At 37.2% G+C, this 27554-nt stretch overlaps 1 protein-coding gene across 4 annotated transcripts in view; it reads left to right on the forward strand.

The window, feature by feature from the left end:
• Nucleotides 1-27554, forward strand: part of CTNND2 (catenin delta 2) — a 691061-nt gene that overhangs the window by 251600 nt on the left and 411907 nt on the right. For all 4 annotated transcript variants that reach the window (XM_058831646.1, XM_058831649.1, XM_058831647.1 and 1 more), the window contains one exon: nucleotides 14497-14609. In XM_058831646.1, coding sequence (XP_058687629.1) covers nucleotides 14497-14609 — 113 coding nt within the window. The remainder of the gene's footprint in view (nucleotides 1-14496; nucleotides 14610-27554) is intronic.

Genomic DNA, 27554 nt, shown 5'->3' on the forward strand with positions numbered 1-27554 from the left:
CAGCCCCAATCTGGATAGTTGGACCGGCTGCTACTGTCATCGGGATTACCCGTTAAGAGAGAGATGAGTCTGATCCTGTTACGCAGAAATTAAACTTTTCATAAGACAAGAATAATAAACAGAACGCTGTGCATGTGATGATGGATGGACCAGGGTCCAGGGTCAGGCACAGGTACTTAGACATTATGGAACAGGGAGGAGCTAAGGCAGGGTCCAAGGGAAGGATCCAATGAGGACAGAGGATTAGGAATATTATAATAACTGTGGCAAAAATTAGCCAATGGGAACAGGAAGAACAAAGAACATTTTGACAATAAGTTGTGTATAGCCAATGGGTGAGTTTCAAAGACGGGCTTACAGCTCACTCAGAAAAGGAATTTTCACATGGTTTTGAGTCAAGCTTTTCTTTTTCTAGCTCAGTCAAATCAACCCCAGCATTCTGCATGTATGGCTTGTTTTCATTTACTTTGCTTTTCCTTTTCAATACTGTGATATTCAATATGTGATATCATAAACCTTTTTTTCCTGAAAAGGGAACTGCAACTCCTCCCTGTTTTGGTTTTTTGGGTTTTTGGTTTTTTGGGTTTTTGGTTTTTTGGGTTTTTGGTTTTTTGGGTTTTTTTGTTCTGCATTTGGGATCTGGGGCTTTAGTAATATGCATTGTATGAGACAGGTCTTGGACCCGTTATCAACACTTCTGGAAGGTTCCTAGCAGGCACCCAGTTCCACAGGGATAGATGCAGTTTTGATTACTGTGTTTTGCTGTAATAGGCTTGAATTTCAGATTACTTTCACAATACTGTCAATGAAATATTCTGATTGAAGTAATACAACAAATTTATTCATTCATTATTTCTCACTCTTTCTTCCCTCTTTTTTCTTTCCACTGAATCAATGAAAGGTAACAATGATTCCTATAGCTCTCTTTTTTTGTAATTGTATCATAGCAGTACTTTTGATATTTCTTCTATAAGGAACATCCCTGTAGAGATGCTTCTCTCCAGTTTAGTTTACTGACAATTTCATCATCAGAGGACATGCATACAGACATACATGCATGCATATGGACATCATTTTGGTGGCATCAGAGTAGTCTTTGAAGTGAAATCTGTGCTGTAATTGTGGAAGCAGCACAATTGTCTTTGAGGCATGGTAATTCTGGAGTGCAGAAAGTGTTGTTTGTGTGTATGATCTTCCAGAGACATAACAACAAATCCAATCCAGTATATTTAATATTCTGTTCTATTCATTGCTTTACCTACAATGAGTAGTACAAATCTGGAATCTTTCTGTTGGATTATTTGAGAACTCAATAGCAAAATCTCTTTAGTGATTTACTGAAAAATAGCCTGGATTCCCAGTCTGGATGTTTTAAGGATGAAAAGCTATTTTTTCTGTAGAAAAACCTGATACATCTTGCTTTCTGGTATTTTTTTGGTGGCAATAAATGTATGTTTCACTAGTAAGAGCAGCCATTGTTGGTTGGGTGAACTGTCTTCACTGATGTCCTCAAGTATATGCTGACTAAAGAGTAAGAACAGAGCCATAATATGTGATACTGTCTTCTTATACTCAAAAGCCACCTGTTTTCAGGTTTCCATGACCTGGAAGTCCAGTGAAGTTATGGGTACTTAGTAACCATCAAAAGTATGCTTGTTACATAAGAATCATCTTCTTTCATGTGTTTTCAAGTCAGTAGAGTGCTTTTGGGTCAAAATCAGAGCTATTGAGAGAAATCCCATGGTGTTAGTTATGGACTTATGTGAGGAAAAAGTGGATCAAGCCTTTACTTCCAAGAGGCATCAAGCTATCATCTTCAAAAGGGAATTCAACCATTCTGGTACTGGAAAAACAGCACGGTGGTGCATAACAATCTGGGACATTTCCAGGATGAGTTGGGAACAGCTTCTTCATGTGGTGTTGCATTCCGCTGCGCACAAGGGGCAAAACAACTTCCCCAGGCCCTGGAGTCTCAGACCTCAGGCAGCTACTAATGACCAACAAGAAAAGACAACAACAGGATGGGTCTTGGTTTAGCAAAATCCAGGATCCTTTATTGAGCCGGGGACCAAGACAAGAACAAGGGTAGAGTCATGGGTTTTATATGCCAGGGTAGGGGTGGAGTTTAGGGTCGGGGTCCAATAGCGAGAGGAGCAGGGGACTGCAAAGGGTGGATTGAGGAGGACAAGCAATGGGTGCAACTAAGGCAGGAACACTGCAGTAGAATTTAAACCAGTGAGGGTACAGGAAAATAAGAACATTCTGGTGCCATTCCTTATCTGACAAAATGGGGTGGAGTGTCTTTTCCTGGGCTTGTGGAGGCATGCCCCACAGGATGGAGGGGTGGAATCTTTAAGTCACGTTCCTCGCCTGATGCTCTCTGTCTAGGTAGAATCCCTGCCTCCTGGGGTGGAGACACTGCACAATGTGGTTGTGGATGGACCACCTAGAAACAGTGCTCTCCTGGACCGAATGTTAACCAGTAAAGAACTGTTGGAAGATAAAAATGTCAACAGCAGTTGCAGAGACTGTAAGAGCATAGAGGCCAAGGACTTGAGGAGGACAAGTGATCAAATAAAGATCTGAACTTCAGAAAAGTAGATTTCAACTCAGTCAGAGAACTTGTAGGATGGATCCAATGGGAACCTGTCTTGGAGGGCAAAGAAGCTCAGGAATGTTGGGATATTTCCCAGTGCAGCTGCTTCTTGAAGTACAAAAGAGCAGTCTATCCCCCTAAGCAGGAAAAGGAGCAGACATAAAAGGAAATCAGCTGGAAAGGCACCAAGCTACCAAGAGAGCTCAAATGAGGAAGGGAACACTGGAGCAGCTCAAAAGGAGACAGACTTCCAGAGACAAATATAGAGGTACTGCTTCAGTACCTCTATAAGTAATGCAGAGATGCTATTAGGAAGGCAAAAGCTCAGCTGGAACTCAAAGTAGCAAGAGATAATAAGAATAAAGATAGTAAGAGTTTCTGTGAGTATGTTAGCAAGTAGAAGTACAAGAATGATATAGCTCTGCTGCTGATAAGGGCTAGTGAGTTCATAAAAAATGGCACAGAAAAGGCTGAGGCACTCGGCCATTACTCTTAATGGGTAATTTCAGGCCCCAAAACTGTCAAGAAGCAGCAACAAAGCAAATGGCAAACCACGGGTAGTACAGAAGGGTTGAGTGTTGTTGCCCTTCAGACCTACTGTCCTCCATAACATTTTATTGTTGCCTAACTTTGTTGACCTGTTGCTCAGTCTTTGTTTCAAGTCATTCTATATGTAGTGTGGAACATGGAACCAGAATTTCATTGGTGGGCACCTTCAGCTGGAAGAATTTACCATTTATTTCCTGATTTTACCTATTTAAGAAAGAACTTATCCACACAAAAACCTTCTAGATAACTTGTTCATGTTTATGTTAGAGGCCACAAATTCTGTTCTGTGTTCCAGATTCTGATAATTTTCCCAGTAAGACTATTTGGCTTGCTGGTCTACAGTCTTCTAGATCTCCCTGTAACTGGCATTGCGTTCAATGTCTTATAGTTTTAAGCTGTGTATTTCTTAGTTCCTTAGAACTATTGAGCAAATACCATCTGATCTTCAATTTGCTACAGGTTGTTTTGTGAGTTTGTTTCATGACCTATTCACCTCCATTTCAGGCAGATCCTCTGATAAGACTCCCTATGTGATTTCTTAGCATGAGAATTTCTCGTAAAATAGTAAAAATTTCCATGAAGGATTCATTTGGCTTCTCTTCAGTAAACCCTTTTATATGCTCACCAGTGGTTTTACAGACTCTTCAGGCACATTCTTGCTCATGATGAATTTGGAGAAATACTTGTTGGTTGCTTTGATGCCTTTGGATATTTGTCCCTTAAAATACTATTGTGCTGTCTTGTCTTCTTATATTTAACCTGTCAATATTTATGCTCCTGTATTTTCTTCACTTGAAGATGATTTCAACTTTCAGAAAAGATGTTTTTTATTAGTAACAACTTCCTTTGGCCTCAATAACTTTTTGTGTCTTGACCTTTTCTTGATACACTGCCTTGACTCTCTACATTACATCATACACTTCCAACAATTAGTTTCCCTACTGTCTATAAATACTTACTTCTGGCTTTAAGCAAACTTTTTGATATTTTCTTACATATTTTTGATTTTTTTGTGGCTCCTAACTGGCAGATGTTCTGCTTTCTGTGGGGATGTTGGATTTAAGGACAGAATGATCACTAAGAGTAGCTTCTCAACTTCAAGATGTGAAATTATCTCACTTGATCAAGTCAAGAATTTACTCTTTTCCTGTGAACATCCCAAGCATCTGTGGATGGAAGTATCCAAAATTCAGCTCATGTGCCATGTCATTGTGTTACTTTATTTCTTTTTTGTACCAAGTATTAGGGTAATTGAAGACTCCCAGAACTATGGCATTTTGTACCCATCTTTCCAAATACATCTCTGCCAACTTCATACTGCATCAGCCCATATGTCAACCCATAAAAGGTGTCTTTATTCAGTGAGATTTTGTTTTACTGATTGTAAGCTCTTTCCCTACCTTTCCTTGCCCATACTACAAATGTTATCCTGAAATACATGTTTCTTACCTATTTGTTTTTAAACAGGTGATTTTTACACTATAATTTCATTATGAAAACTTTTTGATTTTGTTCAAAAGATGAGCTATTCATACCAGAAATTAGGAGAATAAGATCATAATGATCTTCTTAAAACTAACATTTTCATTACTAATTGCTTTTCTCTTTCATAAGGAACAATATGAATCTGTTGGGAATTTCCTGAAACTGTGGTATTTCCGTAGGGTAGCTAGAAAAGGAATGAATTGCCTAATTATTTTACTAGCTCTCTTCTTTGTAATAAAAGATGTAATAAAAGAGGAAATATTCAAAAGCTATTAAAGTTAACTGCTATTGCCACAGAATCATCTGTGAGAGAAAATGTGCAAATATCAAGGGTTTGCAGTCCTACAGTTCAAATTTTTTTTTAGCCCATGCTGGGAATTTTTTTCCTTAGTACTTAATAGTACTTAGTAGCAGAAATAAATGAATTATTTGACTAATCAGTGTACTGTCAGCTAGAATAATAGATTTTCTGTTTATGAACATCCCTGTATTTGAGCTGAATTTACAATTTGGATTTAATCCTTTATTTGAAAGTCCATCCACATATAGATAGTGTAGCAAACTGTGTGTCTCAAGTGTGCAGAAAATCAAACTTCTAAGCTGCTAGTTTTAAGACAAGAAAACAAGAAAGGTATTAATTTGCATGTTCTAGGTTGTCTTAAAAAAAACCCAAACCCATCTTGCTTTGTTAGATTACTTTTGACTCTCTTAGTAACTTGCTAATTACCAGCTTTTTAATAGCTACTGATGGCAATATTCAGATCTAGTATCCTAATTAATTCAGAAATTCAGGGAATATTGCAAATTATGGAGTCTGTTCTTGGATATGCTGTACTAATGGTTTATGTCTGCGTTGAGAAATAAGTCCTTCTTATAAGGTGAGGAAAATGATAAGAAAAAATTGTTCACCAGAATAATTTCCTCAGTTCAAGTGGGAGAAGAGAAAGGGAATAGTTGGCTGCTCTTTTAGACCACTTTGGACAAGTGTAAAGCTAATGATTTATCATGCTGATTCTCCATCTGTCTGCTGTGCCTAGGATGATGTGTACTCTCACAACTCCGGGAGGGAGAACTAGATCAGTGGCATATAGATAGGGAACTGGAAAACTCCATGATTAACATGCTGGAGAAGACTTCAGATCTCTAAGCATATAGGTAGACTGCTCAAGAAGTTGTGTGTGTCACTGGTGTGTACATATGTTGGTGTGTGCTCTGACAGCTCTGCAGTTTTTGCTGGCATCTTGGCACATTGACCAACAGAGCACAGATCTAATCAGATAAGAAAGGGAAACTAGAACCTGAGGATGTTGTCAGAACCAGAAAAGGCTTTCATAGTGCTTCAATGTCTAGGACATTTTTAGAAGTTTCACATTTTGTGACCATGTTAGTTGACTCCTTTGCTTTTCACATGTTTTTAAACTATACATACATATATATATATATATACATGTATATATATATAATTAAGCATTTTCTATCTCCAACATCTGTGTTGCTCTTTTCAGGAGAAAATTACTCTGCCGATATGTACTGGAAAATCAAGGTAAAAAGCATCAGTCCATGGTTCTGTCTGGTATATTAGATTTGCTGAGAATGCTTCAAGAGCTGCTACTGTAACTTTTCCACTTAGACATATGATTTGACAGCTGAGAAGTAAATGAGAATTACAAGCTCAGACCAGTGTAAGACTAGAGTCAGGGTCTGTTGCTAAACTCCAGCTCTACTTCTCTTACTCTCCTTGGAGAAGGCCTACTACTTTGAGGATTTGTTTTGCTCTCACATTGAGCTTTACAAATAACAACATTAAGCCCTGAAGCAGGTCTAAGTCAGTAAGGTAGAAAGTCAATTTAATCTTACATCCTCCTTAAATTGCTGCTGTGGAGGGTGGAGAAGCAAAACACTTGCATTAGAAAGCTCATAGTAGTTCTAATCCTGTCCTAACACTCCAAAGGTTTTACTTACAGTTTATTGCTTTATAGGCAGAAGTAGTTTGCATGGGAGGAAGTGGAATAGCACAGCAATCATGGTGGATGATGAAGCATTGGGAGTGTTGGCAAGGAATAAAAGAACTAGTGGGAAGAAGAAAAGAGTTAGCTTAAAGATTGAAGCTGAATATAAAATAGAGAGAAGAAAAAATGGGATAAAAAAGGACCAGACAATTTGACATAGAAAAATGGCGATAATTTAAAAGATTTTAGTGGTTACACTGGAAAAGAAATAATGCAATTTCCCTAGGAACAGAAGTTGAGGCAGTTGGGCAATATGCCTTCAGAGAGCAGAGCTTGCCGTTAACTCACAGAGAAGCAGGGCAGTATGCCTAGAGAGCTAAAATATACAGTGGAATGCAAGTGTCACCATATTTGTATCAGGATCCTAAACATAGAAAATAAAATAGGGTTTTATTTCTATAAAAGTTGTTAAAGGTGTGAAAGGGACCTCTTTGAAGTAATCTTATGTAAAAATGAAGGAATAGTTTATTTTTAAACACTGTAATCAGCCAAAATAGTTGTTTATCCCATAAATAATCCATATACATAATAGCCTAGGCACCATGCTAATCTCTTGTAAAGAAGCGTGGGATTGCTAAAACGGTCAAATCAGGTGAAGGAATAGGCTAAAGAAATTCAAACTGATAAAATACCAACATTTGCATCAGGTGAAACATGTCTTTATGTAATCATCATGATCATAGAGTTGGGTAGCCTCTGATCTAGTCAACAACTTTGGTATAAAGACTTGAAAAAATATTCAGAGCTCATCAGCTCTAGGATCATGGAGAAAATAGGTTAAAAGAGTCGGGAGGTCTACTCCAAGCAAGTCTACCTTCAGTGTTAGATCAGATGTGAGGAAGACTTGAAATCTCCAAGAATAGAGATTCTACATGTACAACCTGTTCCAGTGTTTCACTACCCCTGATGTATTTTTTGGTTTTGGAATTCTTTTTTAATTACTGTTTTTGTTGTTTGTTTGTTCTTTTGCCTTTTCTTCGGTTAGAATTTACTTCATTGCAACTTATCACTGCTGCATATGTCCACTTTCTGCATATGCCTGGCAAGAGCCTTCTGATGTGTTCACTACAATCCCCTTAAAGAAGTGAAAATCTGTGACAACCATGCTACTCTGCTGGGGGCAGAGTGATGGGAAAACTGCCCAGCAGAAAAGGACCAGGGAGTGTTGATTGACAGTGGCTGAACATGAGCCAGATTGTGCCCAGGTGGCCAAGGCCAGTGGCATCCTGGCCTTTATCAGCAATAGTGTGGCCAGCAGGACCAGGACAGTGATTGTCCCCCTGTATTTGGCACTAGTGAGGCCCCACCTCAAATCCTGTGTTCATTTCTGGGCCACTCTCTGCAAGAGTGACATTGAGAGACTGTAGCATGTCCAGAGAAAGGCACAGAGCTGGTGAAGGGTCTGGAGGGTCAGTGATATGAGGAGTGGCTGAGGGAGCTGGGGTTGTTTAGCCTGGAGAAAAGGAGACTCAGGGGTGACCTTGTTGCTCTCTACAACTACCTGACAGGAGAGTATTGCAAGGTGAGGATCAGTCTACTTCCAGGCAGCCAGTGAGAGGACAAGGGCACAACAGTCTCAAACTCTGTCAGATCAGAATTAGGTTGGGTATCAGAAAGAATTTTTCCACTGGCAGGGTTGTTACGCATTGGAACAGTCATCCCTGGAAGTGTTCAAGAAACGACTGCATGTGTCACTTAGTTCTGTGGTCTAGTTGACATGGTAATATTTGGTCAAAGATTGGACTTTTAATCTTGGAGGTCCTTTCCAGCCTTAGTGATGCTATAAATTACATCCTCCGCAGATGGTCCAGATGTGACCATTTTTGTGGCCCTCTGGTGAACTTGCTTCAAAATCTTGTCATGTCTTGTTCTGGTGGCCCCAACCCAACCACTGTACTTAAGATGCAGCTCAAGGAGTAGCAAATAAAAGTGAATAATTGGTTCAATTGTTTCCTTGTTCTGCTAGCAGCTCTCTTGTTAGAGCAATGAAATGAGTAGTTGGCCATTGTCACCACAGGAATGCACTGCTAAGTCATAACTTTGTGTCTGCCACACCCCCAGATCCTTTCTGGGGAGATGCTGTACCGTCCTCTGTGCAGGGCTGTTTGTTTTTCTTTCATGAGCTTCTTGACACTCTTGTTGGACTATTCTTCCAGCTTGTCAAAGTTCCTCTGAATGGTAGCCCTGTCCTCCATTGTATGAATTGCTTCCTTCAGTTTGGTTACTTGGAAACTTGTACTTGCTTATAGGTGCAGTCATTTCTCCATTAAGATTCTGCAAGAACGTACATACCAGGCTCTGAGTTTCTGAATCTGCTGCCTCACTGCTTATCAGATTACCTTTCTGTGGGTTTTTTCCATCACCCCCATGTTATTCAATATGATGGAAGAATAAAACAATCCAGTGAAAAGGGATAAGAACAGAACAAATGAAAACACAGTCCAACAATGGAGAGAGTAGAGAATGTGGAAGGTATTGATTGCTACATTCTAAAGCTCATTTTTGAAGCTTTTGAACAACATTTACTGTCAGATATCTAGGGAGGGGCATTGCTGGTGGTGTTTTTTTTCCTGTTTTGAAAGCATGAAGACATGCTGTTTTCTTTCTGTTTACAGGATGGGCTGTCAGGTCTGGCTTATGTCTGATGGTATCTGTCCCTAGATTTCTGCTGAGTTAAACTTTCCTAGATTTTGCTGTTTTCCTTAGGAAGTATATGCTCCAGGTTTTGCTACTCATGTGTGTTGGGTACAGCAGGTTAAAAATAGTTTGTTACCAATATCACTCTGAGTACTGGCGTGTACAGGTATGGAGTATATGGAATTGTGCATGACACCATAGGATGTGCCTAAGAATATACACATACTCGTGATATTAATTGAAGTTTTTTCTTGTTTAACAAGTTACAAAAAGGTCAAGCCAATGTTGTATACTTCTACAGCCTGTGTACTTTTTGAAGTTCTGTGATTTCTAACATACTCCTTTGAAAGACTTCAGTCCCAGAGATGACTTATTTGTTTGTGTAGCTGTAATCAGGTTCCTGTTTTCATCTCACCAGGCATTCCCCACCTGGATTTTTAGTGCTGTTATTTGTCTGTATTTGAAAATTCAAATGATCACCAGTGCCCCAGTTAGGTTTTGTATAGCATATTTGCAATCAAAAGCTAAACACTTCTCCTTTTTAGTGTCGTGACCTAAAGATTCTTAAGAACCCAGTAATTCTGCAAGCCTCTTGTGCCTAAATTTAGACATTTTTTTTAGTTTGGTTTTTTTTTTTTTGTAGCTGCTTTTTACTGTCACTACCAATTTTGCTATGTCTTTTACTTAGCATCAATACACATGCCTTTGTGAAAGGGTTAAAGGATTATTTTAAGATTGTAAAAGGCGAAGTAAAATGAGATCAACTCCAAATACCAGACAAATTTCTTTTGCCCTATTTTACCCTTTCCAACATTCAAATACAGATCACCCAGGAGATGTAAAGCATAAAAAATAATGAAATACCCTCTGGTTTGGTGTGTCCTGAGCTCAGGAGTTCCTAACTTGTCCAAAGGCTGTGAAGATTTCCATCATTCTTGTTCAGTGTCTGGACCACTGGGAAATGTTATGACCTGACTCAAGTGCTTGAAGCTTTGGTGGCTGCAGAGGATAGATACATAGAAAATACAAAACTCATGCTGATAAAGAGAGTACATTGAATTGCCATCTATGGAATAAAGATTTTTTTTTTTTTACAAAATAAGCCCCATCATGGTTGTGGACAGTTACCATTTTTTAAACATAAATTACTTCAGGCCCTAGCAGATAAATACTTTGTATCACTTCAAAACAATTTGATAAGGTTATCATGAAGTTCCTCCCTTTCCAAGTTGCTCTCTTGAGTGGTTTCTCTGGATTACTCTCATCATTATCTCTGATCTCTGGTGACTTTGCACTCCCACACCCCCTCCTGGTGCCAAGTGCTAAGGACTGCCATGCTGGTCACTGCACTTTGTAGTGCCTTTGCATGGGCACTTGCTTTACCATTATTGCCCTTTGCAGCACAGTCCTGGAGGCTGCTCTTGACATCTTACAATGTAAATTAATTTTGATGTTGCATTGTAGTTTCTGCTGTTCTTCATTCTGCAATTGTCTTGACAACAGATTTGCATAATCAGTGAATAGGAATTTCCTTTTAATTTTGATGTTCTTATTAGCTCAGTTCAGAGAAATAATAGAAAGTTGTGAAGATAACGCAACGTGTCATGAACTGGTGAAAATGATTGTAAACGCAACAAATAAGACAAATGATGGAGTCAGGTTTGGTGATTATTTTTATAAAATGTAAGCAAATGCTATTTCTGGTTTCTGTCTTCTTTCTGTCAAGCACTGTGACAGCTGCTTGAAATCTAAACATATGGATTTATTCAAATATTAGTCACTTTCACTGCTTTCCAAACAAAGAGAAGGAAGCTTATTAATTTGTTTTCTGCCAAGATTTCTTGGTATGAGGGAAAACAGATTCACAAGTCTTACTTGAATTCTTCTTTCGTTTTTTCAGTCCAAAGGCAACCCTGTGGACCTGTGCCTTTTTCATGGCATGAGGGAATACCAAAAACAATTGCTTATTAAATTTAATGTGGAAGATAATTCTTCAAGTTATAATTGTTTGGCCCTGCACATATCCCGCCTCCCCACCTTTTGTCTCCTTCCTTTCATTTCTAATTTCTGGTGGCACCTGACAGAAGATAATTAAGTAAAAAATAGTAGCAATTAAAAAGCTAGTAGTGAACTTCCTGTTCATGTTTCCTTATCGTTTTCATGTATTACAATCCCAAGATTATTTCTTTCTTAAGTGATCAGGTACATTTCTGCTTCCTGCTTGATGAGTAATGTAGATATAACTGTCCTTTTCTAGTCATCTCTGCAGGGCAGGACTTAAATAATGTGGGCAATGAAATGAGAAAACATCAATTTGTACATCTTAAGAACAGAACACAATAAGGAACCAGGGAGAGAGAGAATGAGAGAAACTCCTTAAACCAATAAGTTTAGGGCATTTTCTGGAGTAGCACTTAGTGTAATAGGAACAGAAAGAGATTTAGTGGAGGATGAGTCATGAAATGTGCGAGGAAATGAAAGAAAGATGGAAGGCAGAAGAGAACAGAAAGCAGTAAGCAGGAAAGAAAAATAAATGACAAAGTGAAGAGTAGAAAAGTGTATTTTGGAGACTAGAATCATGAGCCAAAAAACATTCTGGGGACAAAGTAATCACAGCAAAAGGATATTAGTTGAGGAAATCTAGAAGTTTCTGGAAAAGTTGTCAACCAGAGTGATTAGCTAAAGGAATACAAAGCATAGAAAAGAAATGAGAAGTTACACAATCCAGACAGTTGAAGAAAAAAAAAAGGCAAAATAATATTTGCTTTTGAAGTATTTCAGTAAAATAGGTTTGAGGCATTTCTGTATTTAATTGGCTTGGGATAGCATGGACAAAAAGGAGAGACTAGAGAACTGTTGTTTGTCCCCCTACTAGACTTAAAGAACACCATGAGCTGCACTTTTTTGTCTAGAAAAAGGCAGGTGGACAACATAGAGTGAGAAGCATTTGTTGACAAATTCTTGGTGCTTAACATTGTCTTAGCAGCATTGTGGGGAGAACTGTTCCTTCTTACTAGGCAGATAAGAGAAGTGCCCATGCTAAGCCATGGCAAAGAGCACATCTGATCTGCCTCACCTGGGATAGTGAGAGCTGAACTGACTGGGTGAAAATCTATGCTAAACACCAAAATTTGCATTGTTGTGATAGAATCAAGTGGCTTAAAAAATGCAGTGGGACAGAATAGCTGTTAAAAGTTCTGCTTGTAGTTTTAAAGTAAACATAATGATCAGTCAGATTTTCTTGGGTATTTTATACTATCAAAATTTCTCCAGGCTTGCATGCTTTCATTTAAGCATGCTGGCATGGCAAATACTGTACCACTTTGATTTTTCATACTTCAACAATTTAGTAATATTTGTGTTACAATCCTTTCTGCATTAAGGATTTTATTTTATGCAAACAAGACCTGCATTTGAATAATAACTCTTGGAAAGCCGATAAGCCGTCTCCAGCTTTTTAGGCAATTGATTCTTCTAGGTGAGAGAAATATCTCTGTGAAGGAGGCATATATGAAATAGGTGATTATTGTCAGGTGATTTTTGTTAATCGTATCTTCAAACAACAGTGAAAAAGATATTTCTGCACACTACAAAAATGCGCAGAGAATATTATTAACTATTGATTTCTATAGCACTGTTGACATTTAATGAGCAGTGATGTTTTGGTCTTTACATCAATCTGATTTTCAGTGAATAATAAATTTACAGTTAAACATGCCTTGTCACATAGTCAGTAGCCACTTAAATATTCACTGTCTATTTCATGCTGAATATAACCTATGTAGAAGTCTCCCTTTACTCATACTGCAGGACAGAAGTTATTCCATGACAATAGCAGGAGAAACGGAGAGGAGTGATCCAGCTGAATTAAGCAGAATGACCACCAGCCAGTTAATTCTTACATTTCAATTATCATTTGCCTCATTTCAGAGATTTGAAAAGTTTAATGCATTCATTTACTTTTGATTACTTTGTCAGAGGTTTTAGGTAGGATTTAGAACGAACACTTAAAAATCCTACTTGGTTTCTACCATTTCTTCCTTTCTCTCAAATACTAAGTCCTTCAATGTCACTTGGTAGACATAAATCGTGACTCCAGTAATTTCCAGTGCTGTTCTACCCGGCAGGACCTTGCTGGGAAGTTATTCAAGGGACTCCCTCCCATACCTCTCCTTTACAGGGAGGTCATTTTGGAAAAATAAGAGGGAGAAAGAGATAATGGATTAATTTGTGTGGATAATGGAATTATTTAAGAAATGGATTTGCAAAATATTTCTCCTTGAGCCTTCAACAAACCTAAATAAAAGGGGCAGGAGGGATGTTTTTGTTTATCTGTGAAAATAATGCAATGTTACAGACCAAAATGAAAGGACAGCAACATTCGACAAATTTACAATAACCTTAACTCCCTAAATGTATTTAATTCTTTTATTTGATAAAACTAATGCTACAATATGTGAGAAATGTCGCTCTTTGAGAAATGGTGGGGATTTTAATTGTATTTGTTTTACTTTTTTTTTTTTTTAAATAGAAAAATCATCTTTTTTGTATAAAAACAAAAACACTTTATAACTACCTTTATAAGCTTTGTGGAAGAATCTTATCTGGTAGGACTGGTTTGGTTTGCTTGACAGAATAAAACAAAATAAATTAAATTAGTGGTAGGAATTTTAGCACAGCATTTGGCCAAAACTACTTGGAATTTCCCTACTGCATATCATTAACTGCAGTAAGTAAGCTGTGCTCAGACCATATAAACACACCTTCAATTTAGTTTATTTCACTGGTGTATACTGTGATGGTTATCTTTTTAAGCTGAGAAGCTTTTGTCACCACAGGATTATCCACAGAATTTAGCATCTTTTCTTCAGTAACACAAATTGTACTTACCTGTGATTACACTTAGGTCAGTTTACTGAGATCTCTAAGTTACTGAGAGATCTGCATGAACTCTGTAGGCTAGATTATTTAATATATTTAGAAATTTCATTCCTGATAAACTATCTTGTTCTATGACATACATTGTTAAAATAAATGAAAGAACAAGTAGGTGTTACCACAAAAATGTGAACTTTGAATGTGTTAAAAAAAGGATAAAAAAGAAAGCTTTGTTATAAGGTATTATGCTAAGAGTTCTTGCACAGATTTCATTTTTTGTGCTGAAATTCCTTCTTAATCTCAGGAGAAGTCAAAGCAAATGGTTTAACTTGCTTTTTTCAGGAACTACAGTTTGAGAGACTGACTCGAGAACTTGAGGCTGAACGTCAGATTGTAGCTAGCCAGCTGGAGAGATGTAAGCTTGGATCAGAAACTGGAAGCATGAGCAGCATTAGGTAATGTACAAATCATTGATGTCTTTATAATTAGTAAATTTTGTTGCTGTTACGAGTTATCACCAAGAACAAGTTTGATAATCTTTTTGTAAAAAAAAATACAATCTAGGGAGTGTGAGATTTTAGTAGGGTTTGAAAACTTGCAATATGACTTGCTTTTTAAAAAGAAAATTTCTTGCAATTTTGTATCTTCTTTGTCCAGTAACAAAATAGCAGTCACATTTGGAATTCATTGCTTTGCTGGAGTTTGAATGGATTATCAGCAACTTGTTTCCACCGTCAATACAGGTGTAATTTTGAGCTGAAGATTTTTAGTTTCATAATTGCAGATATGTACTGGTAAGTTTTGTGAACCTGTTTAATCATTATTTCATAATTCAGGGTATTAACAACTTTAGAATGAATTATGTATAGCTGCTGACCTGTCATCAAAATGTAGTAAGAAGATATAAATCACTCTCTTTGTTTAAACATAGGTTTATTTTAAGAAATTGTTCTGGTATTTTGTTTGGTGGATGACAAGTTTATTTAAGAAATTGTAACAAAAGGAAACTGATCTCTTGGTGAATTTAGTGGAAGTAAAAACTGCATTTTTAGCTTCTTGATAGGTGTGTTTCTTTGTTTTCTCAGTGAACCTAATAAATGTAAGATGATGGTACTTGATTTTCAAGAATTGAGGAAAAAAAATAAGTTCTAAAGGCATGTGTTCTGTTTTTATCAGTGGAAATATGAATAGATAATGTGAAGTATAACATTCCAAGCTTAGTGCCAACTTTTATGTGATAATTGTGGTAAAAATACAGAAAGCAATGATCACTTTCTCAGTTTAAGCTATTCAAACTACACTTCAATCAAATTAATAATACTTCCGTGGTAAGTAGGAAATAATTATTTAGTAGAATGCCAAAGATGTAACAAAAATATGGAATGCAAGTTTAATTAAAATGGCAAAAGTCAGAAAAATCTGTCACTAATTCAGAAACTGTACATGAAGTTGACTTAAATGTAAGCATTCCTAATAAATCAGGTGAGAATTAACTCCTTAGGATAGACTCTTATTTTATATAAAGTTTGTCACCATGTAGACTCGTTAACGTTAGAGGAAGTATGTTACTTAAAATTGTTTAAGCATAGCCTATATTGGCATGTCAATGTGCTTCCCTAGCACTTTAAATTTTATGTATGGTATGACTGCATTTCAAGAAAGTTATCTGAAATATGTTTGAGTAATACTACTAAGGTAGGTTTAAATAATGCTATTATTTTAGGATTATTCCAGTCAGTGGTATGAAGTTTGGGAAATTTCTTGTTGTGCAGGAGATGTTTCCTTGGTGAACTTTTTTCTTATTTATAAAGTTATACTTTTAATATATCAAGGTTGGATGACTCAGAATGAGTTCTGAGACATCAGTTATTCAAGAAGTTCAATAATTGGACTGCTAATCTGTCTGTGAATAATGGAAGAATAACAGAATAGAATAATGGAATAGATTTTATGCATATTTTTGACATCTGTAATTTGCCCTTGAAATGTTTTACATATGACCAGGAGTTTCTAGCATTTCAACTAAAAACATTTTAAGAAATACCTGAAATACTGTTTTGCAGAAGATAACATTGAAATCTTACAGTTAGATAGCTGTCCTTAGACTTGGCAAGTGATGTAAAGAGGAAATAAATAATGATCTAATACTGTTTATGTTTGGTTGTTTATCCCATATGTATTAAATGAGTAATCTGCCCAAAAAAATCTAAATCATCATTGGAGGGGCTTAGAACTAACAGAAGTACAAAATCAAGTCAAGTACATTTCTGGCTGCTATGCTGACTTTCCAGTACTCATCCAGATTTGAGAATGTTTCTTTAGCATTGTATTCTTTTACATATCCTTGATCTTTAGTCATTTTTTTAGGGAATTTGCAACTGTATTCAATAGGAATTTTGCTAAAAAGGACTTAGACCGTGAGTTAGGATAAAGCTTGTGAACTCTTCCCTTCATTGGTTTCCTTGTTGGCAGACTATGAACAGTTCATTACTCAGCATGCTGAATATTAAAATTTCATGATACACTCCATAAGGAGTCATATTCTATGCTGGTCCATTCCTCCGGCTGAAGTGTTTATTCCTTCTGGACCAGATCTATCAGTCTGTCACTCTCTTTGGTATGGAGGGGGGGAGCAATTAGATGCTAGCATATTTTTAGAGTTCTTCATAGTTAAAGATAACTTTAAGCACATATAAAAGAAATGTAGTGTTAGCAAACGCTTAAAACTTTCAGTTTCTGTTTCATATTCTTTATCTCTGTTTTGAGCAGTTTCTTCAGTATTTTTGTTGTTTTGGATTTTTTTTTTTTTTGAAGGAGCCTTAGTGTTCAGACTGAAGAGCGTAGCTCAAGCCTAGCCTACTCTTCTTTGAACACAGTGTTTGCAAATTGGTCAAACAATAGACTTTTTCTCAACTGAATTTCTACTTGCTCCTGAAATTGGTAGAAGTGATGTGCCATTTGTTATTGAAAGTCTCTTGAATAGACTGGCATTTGCGCCTGAGTGCCTGCAGCAGTATGCTGAAATTTCTGTATATTACAAGTAGCAAAAATGCAGTCTAATAAACTGAATAACATGGAAAACATACCTGCTTTGTATATGCTTTTCTCAGCAGAGTTCTCTCACTTAGAAATGCCTATGTTTTTCACACTTTACTACCAGGAAACTTATGTTTTCCTTATGTAGATACAATTTTTTCAGATTCACTAAAAAAAAATAATAAAGCAAGTCTAATTGATAAACTCATAAGATCCTTCATTTCAAGAACACTGAAGAAATAGCTGGGATACATTGTGACATAGCTACTGCTGTGATGGTCAAATAAATAAAATTTCAATTACAGTTTTCCTGTACAGCTGTCAGTGTTAGGTCTAATTTAGGCTGCTCATTGGGAAAGGATATAAAGTAGTCCTTGTAGATATTTAATATTAAGGATTGACAAATCCAGTAGCCTCATAGAGGTGAGGCTGCTGCAACCTAGACCTGCACAGACTGGAGAAATGAGCTGAACGGAAGTTATCAAGTTGAAATTCATAAATTACTTGAAAATGCATCTGGAATGGAGTATCCCTTTGTTACAGCACAGCCAGGGATAGAAAACAACCTTGCAGAAAAAGACCTTCAGGACCTTGGAGGTCTTTTCCAACCCAAGTGATTCTCTGAATCAGCAGTGTGTCCTTGCAGCAAAGGCCAGCTGCACCTTGGGCTGCAGCAGTATAAGTGTAGCCAACAGACCAGGTCAAGTGATTCATCCTTTCTATTTGAAGCTCTTGAGGATACATCTTGAGTTCCTCATCCAGTTTTGAGCATCCCCCTACAAGAAAGACATCAGCATGCTAGAGCAGGTTCTATGCAGGGCTGACAGGAAGGTGGGAGGCTAGAGAGTACCTGGGGTGTGAAAAGAGGCTGAGGAAACAAGGGGTTTTAACTGCAACAAGAGAAGGGTCAGGAGGGGTCAGTCTTCTGATTGCAATCAGGTAAAGGAAGGATGTACAGAAGACGGCACAAGAGTGTTCCCAGAAGTGCATTGGGGTAGAATGATAAGTTATAGAGAAATTGGAACACAGAACATTCTAATTAGGTGTAAAGTGTTTTTCACCATAAAATTGGTTAAACATTGTCAAAGAATTCAACAGAATGACTAGGTTGGAAGAGGCCTCCAAGATCATTGAGTCCAACCCATGCCCTAACACCAAAAGCTAGACCATGGCACTGAGTGCCACATCCAGTCTTTTTCTAAACACATCCAGGGATGGTGACTCCACCACCTCCCCAGGCAGACCATTCCAGTACTTTATCCCCCTTCCTATAAAAAACTTTTTCCTTATATCCAACCTATATTTCCCTTGGCGCAGCTTGGGACTGTGTCCTCTCATGCTGTCAGTTGCTATCTGGTGAAAGAGACAAACCCCCACCTGACTACACTCACCTTTCAGGAAGTTGTAGAGAGTGATAAGATCACCTCTGAATCTCCTTTTCTCCAGGCTAAACAACCCCAGCTCCCTCAGTCATTCCTCACAGGGCTTGTGTTCCAAGCCCCTCACCAGACTTGTTGCCTCCTCTGGACGTGCTCAAGTGTCTCGATGTCCTTCCCAAACTGAGGGCCCAGAACTGGACACAGCACTCCAGGTGTGGCCTCACCAGTGCCCAGTATCAAGGGGAAGAATGACCTCCCTGCTCCTGCTGGCCACACTATTCCTGATCCAGGCCAGGATGCCAGTGGCCTTCTGGAGCACCAGGGCACACTGCTAGCTCATGTTCAGCTGGGTGTGGACCAGTACCCCCAGGTCCCTTTCTGCCTGGGCACTGTCCAGCCACACCATCCCAGCCTATGATGTTGCAGGGGGTTATTGTGGCCAAAATGCAGGACCTGGCACTTGGACTTATTAAACTTCATCTTGTTGGACTCTGTCCATCCATCCAACCATTCCAGGTTTCTCTGCAAAGCCCTCCTACCTTCCAACAGATCAACACATGCTCCCAGCTTACTGTTGTCTGCAAATTTACTAATGAAGGATTCAATACCCTCATCCATGTCATCAACAAAAATATTGAACAGGTTGTATTGATAGGTTCTAAAATTTCCATTTCTGGAAATAATAAGGACTTTCTGTTCCTACCTTAAATTTCCTGTGTTTTTTTCTTACTATTTCTTCATAAATCCTGGGAATAGAGTTTTATTAGTATTTCAGTATTCTTTTTTTTCCATCAAATTACAAGGAAGTGATCATAGCAATCAAGGCTGCCAGAATGCAAGAAGCATTTAGATAAGTCAGGCACATGATCAGATTCTTAAGGCTGTCCTGTGCAGGGCCAGAAGCCAATGATCTGTGTGAGTCCCTTTTGACTCAGGATATTCTATGATTCTATTCAGATATTTCAGAGAAGAAAAACCAACTCTCTTATCTGAAGTGGTTAATGTGTTTGCTTTTGCTTGAGAATGTGGGTATTAAAATAAGAATATAAGTATTAAAACAAAGTTGAAAAATACATGGATAGTATGGATTCTGGAGCAAAATATGAGCCAAAAGACAAAGATGTGTTTGTCATATTATGAGGACAGAACAGTTTTTTTTTTTTAATGCAAAGAGTTTGATCAACAGTCCTGTGTAAAAACCACTGCAACTTTCAAGTAAAATTTATATACCATCAGACATATAGAACATACATTTCAATGCATGCAGAAAGTAATTTAGCCTGCATTGTGGTTCTTTGTCAACTCAAGATTTATCAGTTAAATATGTTAAACTTTTCACATTGGTTTGCTTACAGTGAGATCTCCAAGTGCTACTGGGAAGCTTCTAACCTGAAAACAAAAATTAAGAATTTAAAAGGAGATCAGTATTTTATCATTACCTATAAAAATACCAATTACAGTTTTTGTACTTATTCTTTTAAAAACAAGCTGATAGCATGGCTGTTTTTAACTTGATTTTTAAAAGAGATGTTCTTTAAAGAGATGGGCATTTCACCAGTGGTAAGAGAAGATTTTACTAAACTTTTGTCAGCAAATGCTGTAGCTCAAAATTCTTCTCATTCTGCAATGTGTGTTTGCTTAGTAGTTCAGAAGCTGAATAAGCTTTAAGTTTTTTCACATACTTTTGCTCATTATTGTGGATTGTGTAAAGCTTAACAATTCATGGTTGGTTGAACTTTTGTCAACTGAATTAATAAAAAAGTTTATCTGAAATAAAATCTAAAATGGCAATAAAAGAATGCATGTTTTTGAAAATGTAAGATTCTGAAAATATTCGTCACAAATTCTGCAAGTCAATTACTTAGCTGTTATAAGACAACATTTTGTAGGTTGTTTTATTTGTCTTTTTCCACCCATTTATATCACAATGATTTTATGTTGCTTTAAGTGACCAGGTCAGGTAGAACCTTTCAAAAAGATGCAGATTGCTCTACTCCTGAAGAGAGTTTTGTTAAGGTTAAGCATGGCACTATCTAGATATATTTCTAGATCTTTTGTAAAGCTTATCATGTGTGGGCTTGTGATACAGCAGAACATCCTAGGAAAAACATGTTGTGGGTTTCAAGGTAGAAGAGGTTAAAAACATCCTACCATTCTTTGCTAGGAAACCTAGTTTTGGCTATAATGCTGTTAAGCCAGAAGGAAAATAAAATTAGCTGGAAGGAATCATTCAGTTAGAACAAAACAATGGGAAAATGTGAAAGAGTTTGTTATACCAGAAGGTTTTCATTGAAGTGTTTGCATTATTTGAGTTCTTTGCTGTCTCTGGAAAGCATGCATCCAAAAAAATACCTTTGAAAAACATCACTACTGAAAAAAAACCCCACTAAACCAAAAACAATATAGCAAAACAGAGATTTTCTTAGAAAAGGTTGAAAAGATGGTATTTTTCTTACATTCAGAATCCTTAAGGAGTTCATTTGTATTATCTCAGAAGAAAAGAAACAGAAGCAGCCTTTGTCAAACCATAATTAAGAATGAACAATGTGGTTTTAATGCTTGGCCACATTTTAAAAGGTTGGTTTGTTTTGTTTTGATGTTTGTTTGAGGTTTTTTTTTTCCCTGTCAGTTTTCAGTCTGTAGCTTAACTAAATCATTGAGGGATTGTTCCCCACAGTATTTGACTTTTCTGATAATCAACTAAGCTACCACAAAAAAATGCTGGTGACTTTGTTGAAATGCTAGGATTGCTAGCTGATGGTTGACAGTCATTGTGCTTATGTGTTCCCAGCTAGGTAATAGCTGGAATCCTTCTGAAAATAGCTGGAAGCACGTCTGAAAATTATGCTACTGATTTCCATGCCCAAACACAGCATTAAGGCGCTTCTCATGATGGGAAGGTAGAGGGGCAGGTGCCGATCTCTTCACTCTTGTGAGCAGTGATAGGACCCAAAACAACATGAAGCTGAGCCAGGGGAGGTTTAAGATGGGTATCAGGAAAAAGTTTTTTACCTGGAGTGTGGTTGGGCACTGGAACAGGCTCCCCAGGAAAGTGGTAACAGCACCAAAATAATTCAAGAAGCATTTAGACAATGCTCTCAGGCACATGGTGTGACTCCTGGGGTGTCCTGGCCTGGGCCAGGAACTGGGAGACTTGACGATCCGGGTGGGTCCTTTCCAACCCAGAATATTCTGTGTTTCTCTGATTCCGAAATCTTGGACATCAGAATTTTGTGGAATACAATAAGTTGTCCAGAAGTAGAATGGGCAGATTCTGCTTGTTGTCGTAACTCCTACAGAGTGTCAGGCCTAATTTCCTATGCAGTTTGACATCAATAGTTGATGTTCCTGGTGTTGTGTGTACCACCACGTGTAAGAGTGTTCAAGTCAGAGAAAAGGATTTAGGACACAGGGAAATACTGAGGATGATATTTTCAATACCTCAGTATCACCTTGTATTTGGTACCTCTTGATCTTTTGATTGTGAGATCTAGGGACCTAAAATGTGATGAACTCTGTATACTATTAGACTTGGTCAATAAATTAGTTTGAATCCACCAAAAGAAAAATATTTGGGGAAAATGTCACTCTAGGAAATAAATTATGGCTGGAACAGTTGGCACAATTAATACTAGTAATGTCCCTACTTAATTATATTCTAAAGAATGACATTTTACTGGATTAGAGTATCTGACTTGTCATCTGATCATTCCAAACAATCTGATCTCAGATAAAGTTTGAGCTTGTCTGTACTCAGTTTATTGTATGTCTAGTATTGAAGGAAATGGTTTAAAAAATACTGAGATAAGAAATTGATACAAAAAAAAAAAAATGAGATGAAGTTAAAGATTGTACAATTTTTTTTGTACTTCTGTTACTAGAATATTTGTAGCTTCCTTGTGCTGGTTCTCCACAATGAGACCTATCAAGAAAACAGATTAGTCCTGTTATCCTCTGTCGAAAATCAACTGGTTTCATAGTTTTGGAGCAGATAAGCTTCTGTTGCTGAAAGGCAAGTTTCCAACATATGTCCAAACAATCAGGTTTGGTGTAATTTTGTTTTTTATAGTACATCCATATCTTTTACAGCAGTGGTATGGATAGATATATCTCTGAAGGCACAAATTCCAATAGGACTTTTAAAACACCTCTTCCACAGATACTTTCCCTCTCTTTCTGCTTGCTGAATACCCTCCAGAGATATCATCTCCATGAGAGGAGTAACACAGTAATATTCAGCATTGCCAAGCTCATTACACTGGCACGTTAACAAAATAATTATCAGATTTTCATTTAATCTCAATAAAGAAAAATTATGTCAGTAAGGATATGGACATTTCTCTGCCCTAAGAAAGTGTCTTAGTCTGAAAGCCTTATATGGAGCTGCCAATTGTCATTTATATTCTCTCTCAAGTTTTTCATTATGTCTTCTGTTTTATTAATACAGAACATATAGGAATAATACAGGAAAAAGAACATAAGAAAAACCACAAAAAAAAGCAGAATGACAACAGAAAAAGCTGATACTTTACATACCAACTTTTACTGATATGTGAGCCAATGAGGACTGTACTTAATAGTATTTTCTCTACCTTAGTGCACTTTTGGCAAGCTACTAAGTTATTTGAAAGTTATTTGAAAACTGTTTCCAAATTTTGCATTCACAATTTAAATGTGTTTTTGAAAGCCTGACACTTGAGTGGCTAATTTGGAATATGCGTGGAAATGCTGATCTTATGAAATATATTGTTAATGTAAAACTTGGTTATGTCTTATAAAGTGGGATTCTGTGTTCTGCCTACTGTTCACAAACTATCTGTTGAAAAATCAGGACAGTTAAGTTTATCATAAAGGGTGGATAAGCACTGCAGTAGTTTGCTCAAGGATACAATAATAAAAATTATCATTTGAAACTTGTGGATATGTAGGATATCTATCAAGAATGGGGCATGAGTGACAAGTCTATTTCTATACAGCCCTTCTATCTCTCCTCACTGGGCACTGCTTGAATAATTTGGCAACATTCTTTTTGTCCACATCCTTCCTTATTGAATGTCAAAATGTTTTTGGATAGGGTAGGAGTAAGACAAAATTAAGTATATACTGAGGGAAAGTGCCTTATTAAAAAGTTCTTGAATTTAGAGTGTTTGCAGGCAAGTTTGATAAAACTTCTCCAGGAAAGTTCATTTTTAGTGCTTATTGCTTGTGAGTCAAAGGTACTAGATAGCATTTTTGTAATATCTTAGATGTAGATTATAGCTGAGAACAAATCCTGTAACATGATATCAGTAAAAAATGGCAATAAGCAATCAACATCAAACATTGAAACAGAAGTAAGGTGTCCAAGGTGCTTCAAGGAGTCAGTTCTGAGAAACTGTGGACAGAGACCAAAGTGCTGTCTGTTATTAAAGTTGCCTGCTGCTTTGTATAAAACCCGGATTTCAGTTGTTCCTTATTTTGATAAGCTGCACCTTCCAGGTTGAGTATTTTCTTTTCAAAATGCACATACTGAGGTTTTGAAGCTAAGCAACTTTATTGCTGTTTTTATAAATTTGCACCAAAAGAACTTGCTATTATCAGAGGAATTGAACATACCTTTGCACAGTTATGGAGATAATTCCATATTTTCCTACAGTGCTTTTTGCCTTCCAATGTGGTGTATGATGGGGCAGAATACTGGAGCTCGGAGGCAAGTCTCTTCAGCATTATTGCATCCTACTTTCCATGTTGGCAGGCTAAGGAGGCATCCTTTGAGTCCAGTGACAAGAGGTCAAGAAGCAGATTTCCAGCTGCATTTAACATCCCAGTTAATGCATGTATGGGTGAAAATTAGAGGAGAGGAACCTTTGTTCAAAATGTGGATGAGACATCTGGTAGAATGCAAATTCAGTCTACAAAGCGTAGATTGCTCAAAACTGGAGACTTGAGAAGAGTGGGTTGAAGACAGATGAGGAAAAAACAGGGACAGAGTCTAGAAAAGAGCAGAAGAGGTGGATGAGGCAGAGGAGTCAGATCTGTGTTCTTTCCTTAGAGCTGGAGGCTCAAAGACTAAAGCTGAAAATATCCACTTATCCTGGCTACTCAGTCTGAAAAATCTCGGAGCAATTTTGAAGATATCTTACTGGATTCATTTGCTGCTATCAGCAGTCATTACATCTGCATGTCAGTTCCTGATCTGGTTATTAGGATCTCTGCATGTCTGGAAGGTTGTACAGAAAAATAAGAAGCAAAGAATACCTGACAGGGATTCAAATTAATCTTTACAGTAGCAGCATTAGGCAGCAGAACAATTCCACAGGTACAATTCCACTGGATTGCATTCAGATATTACAAGCAGATAGTTCTTTTCCTAATACATATTTTGCAAGTTATGAAATCTATTGGTCCTGTAAACAACAGTGTCCCTCCACACAAACATGACTTATCTCTTGAGCAGTTTAGAGATGGTCATGAGAAAGAAGTTGTGTAACCATGCATTTGTACAAGGACCAAGTCAAAATGCAGTCAGCTGAAGGTGTTCCAGAACTCAATACACCTTTTTTTATGTGTGTGTTTCACCAGTGAAAACAAAGCCTATCTTATTGCTTTCTTGACAAAAAAAAAAAGTTTGATATTGAGTTTCAAATAAATATTTCAAAGAACTGGTGCAGTCAGACATAGTAATTTTTCTTCCTTCACCATCCCTACCTTCTGCTTCTCACCATCTGACCTTGTGTAGGCAACCTTGAATTATGTCTTGAGCATCCACTCTTCTGATACCTTTATTCTTCTCCACTGCCTAAATTTAAAATCCACCTAAATCACCAGACACTGTGATTTGATAGAATAAAGCTCTCACCTCATGCCCAGTGCTTCCTTGCTTTGGCAAGTCCTGATCACCTTTCAGTGCAGACATGGGAATAGTTACTAAAGCTCCCAGCCAAACCCTTATCCCAGCTGCTTTAGCTGTCCCTAGCAAATGACAAAATTATTTTTCTATTAAGATGGCTTTGTTTGGGTTCTTGGGTTTTAATAAAAGCATAGCTGTTTTCCAATGCAATCTTAAGAAACTGATTTTCAATAGAAATGTATTGGTGGAACTTACAGACGTCCCAGTAGTCATAGTTTTCGAATATATAATCCTCTTGACAGTAGTAATTTCTGCAGTCAGAGCAAAAGTGGATCCTGTGTCTTTTAATGATTTGTCTTGATAAAAAAAATGATGAATTTTGTTGTATTTAGCTGTAGTGTTTGATACAGCAAATTTAAAACTTACCCATTGGCTTAGAAAACAATTTTGTGGTGGGGTTTTTTCTGTTCTTTTCTCCTAACTTTAGAAATTGACAGTTCTATTGCTGTTAATTATTAGGAATTCTCTCCTTGCTCATATGTGATAATTGGTCCTGATTATCCTTTGTGTTGTCCCTATACTTTTCTCTTGGATTGACATGAACTTCTTAATGGTGCGGCTGCAACTGTGATTGTTCTGTAGTGCAAACTGAGCTATGCATTCTTTGATACTCAAGTATGTCATCTACCAGAAGTGCTCAGGAAGTATTACTAGTATATTTAGTTGAATTCCTCAAATGGCATAAAAGGACACAGTTCTATTCCACTTGCATCGTAGAAATGGATAGCAGCATACTTTGAATAGCTAAGTTTAGATATTTCCAGGCATGTTGCCACTTCAGCAGTTAAAGAATATTTTATGGTTAATATGTTAAACTGAAAGGGGCTTTTAAATCCCTCATGCTTTCAGCTCATAGATGTACTCTCAGCTATTGCTAATTGTGAATAGATACTGTGCCTCCTGTTGGCTTTCCTTTACCCCTTCTATTTTACCTTGTTCTCTACTCTGTTTGTAAAAATAAACAACAGAAAAAGCCCAACAAACAAACAAAAACAAAAACAAAATCCCCAAAACTTTTGTAAAATCAAGTCAGTGCTTCTTCATTCTCTATAGAGCAATATACCCACACTTCCCAGGTACAGAGAAGGAAAATTTAGTACAAATGTTGCATTTGTATCTGTTCTGTTATCTTAACTAGATCAAGTTTAAATAGTTGCATTTTCTTTTCATTCAAATATATTTTGTATTTTTTATTGAACGTCTTCAACATAAACGTTATCACAAAGATGGCTGTGAGTGCAGCTGCAATAGAAGTCACTTCAAATTGAGTACAGTGTGAAATTTGCTTAATTTCAAATATCCTGTGAAAGCTACCTTAAATGTTCCCAATATAGCTACTGACTTTTTTGACTGTATTCATGAATGGCTAACAGGAGCCAGTGGCTAAGCTGAAAGGAATGTCCTTAGCTTAGATAAGAATTCTTTCTTCAAAGCTTATCAGAAAAAGCATTAAAAAAAATTATAGGGCACCAGTAGTTGGTAAAAATATTTTAGTTTCATGGGGACTTCAATGAGCTTCAGAGCAATGGCATTCCTCCCCCCACCAGTGAATTCACAGTTTCAAGAGGATTAACTTGGTAGTAGATTCTATGGATTCTGGCCAGTGTTTCCAGCCTCCCTTCTGGGTTTGAGCAGTGCACTCCAAAACTTTTTGTTCATGAACCCCTATCAGTAAAACATTTTGAGCATGCACCCACAATTTGTGGTTATTTATTTATTGATTTCATTTGTGTACTACTGCATTAATATATTATGAACCTTATAAACCATAAAAAACCCAGAAATTAAAAACAGTGAGATAAAAATGAAGTAAACACCATTTAAAAAAAAAATAAATATTTCTTTTATGTATTAATGGCAAAAAAAAAAATCAGTTCTTGCACTCCAGCAAGTTGCCTTGTGCAATGCCTGGTGTATCTGCTCCCCACTTTGGAGAGTGCTGGGATGGAGGACTAATAATCTCGCTGGTAATAACTTTTCTGCTGAGGAGTCTGATTGAAGCCCTATAGAAGCAGTCCTGTTTTAGGTCAGGCCCTGCAAGAAAGGAGTCTGAGACAGTAGTGTTGGCAAGATAAGCAAGGGAGCTGTAAATGGGC

Source organism: Poecile atricapillus, chromosome 2 (genome assembly GCF_030490865.1).
Source record: "Poecile atricapillus isolate bPoeAtr1 chromosome 2, bPoeAtr1.hap1, whole genome shotgun sequence".
Classification (NCBI taxonomy): domain Eukaryota; kingdom Metazoa; phylum Chordata; class Aves; order Passeriformes; family Paridae; genus Poecile; species Poecile atricapillus.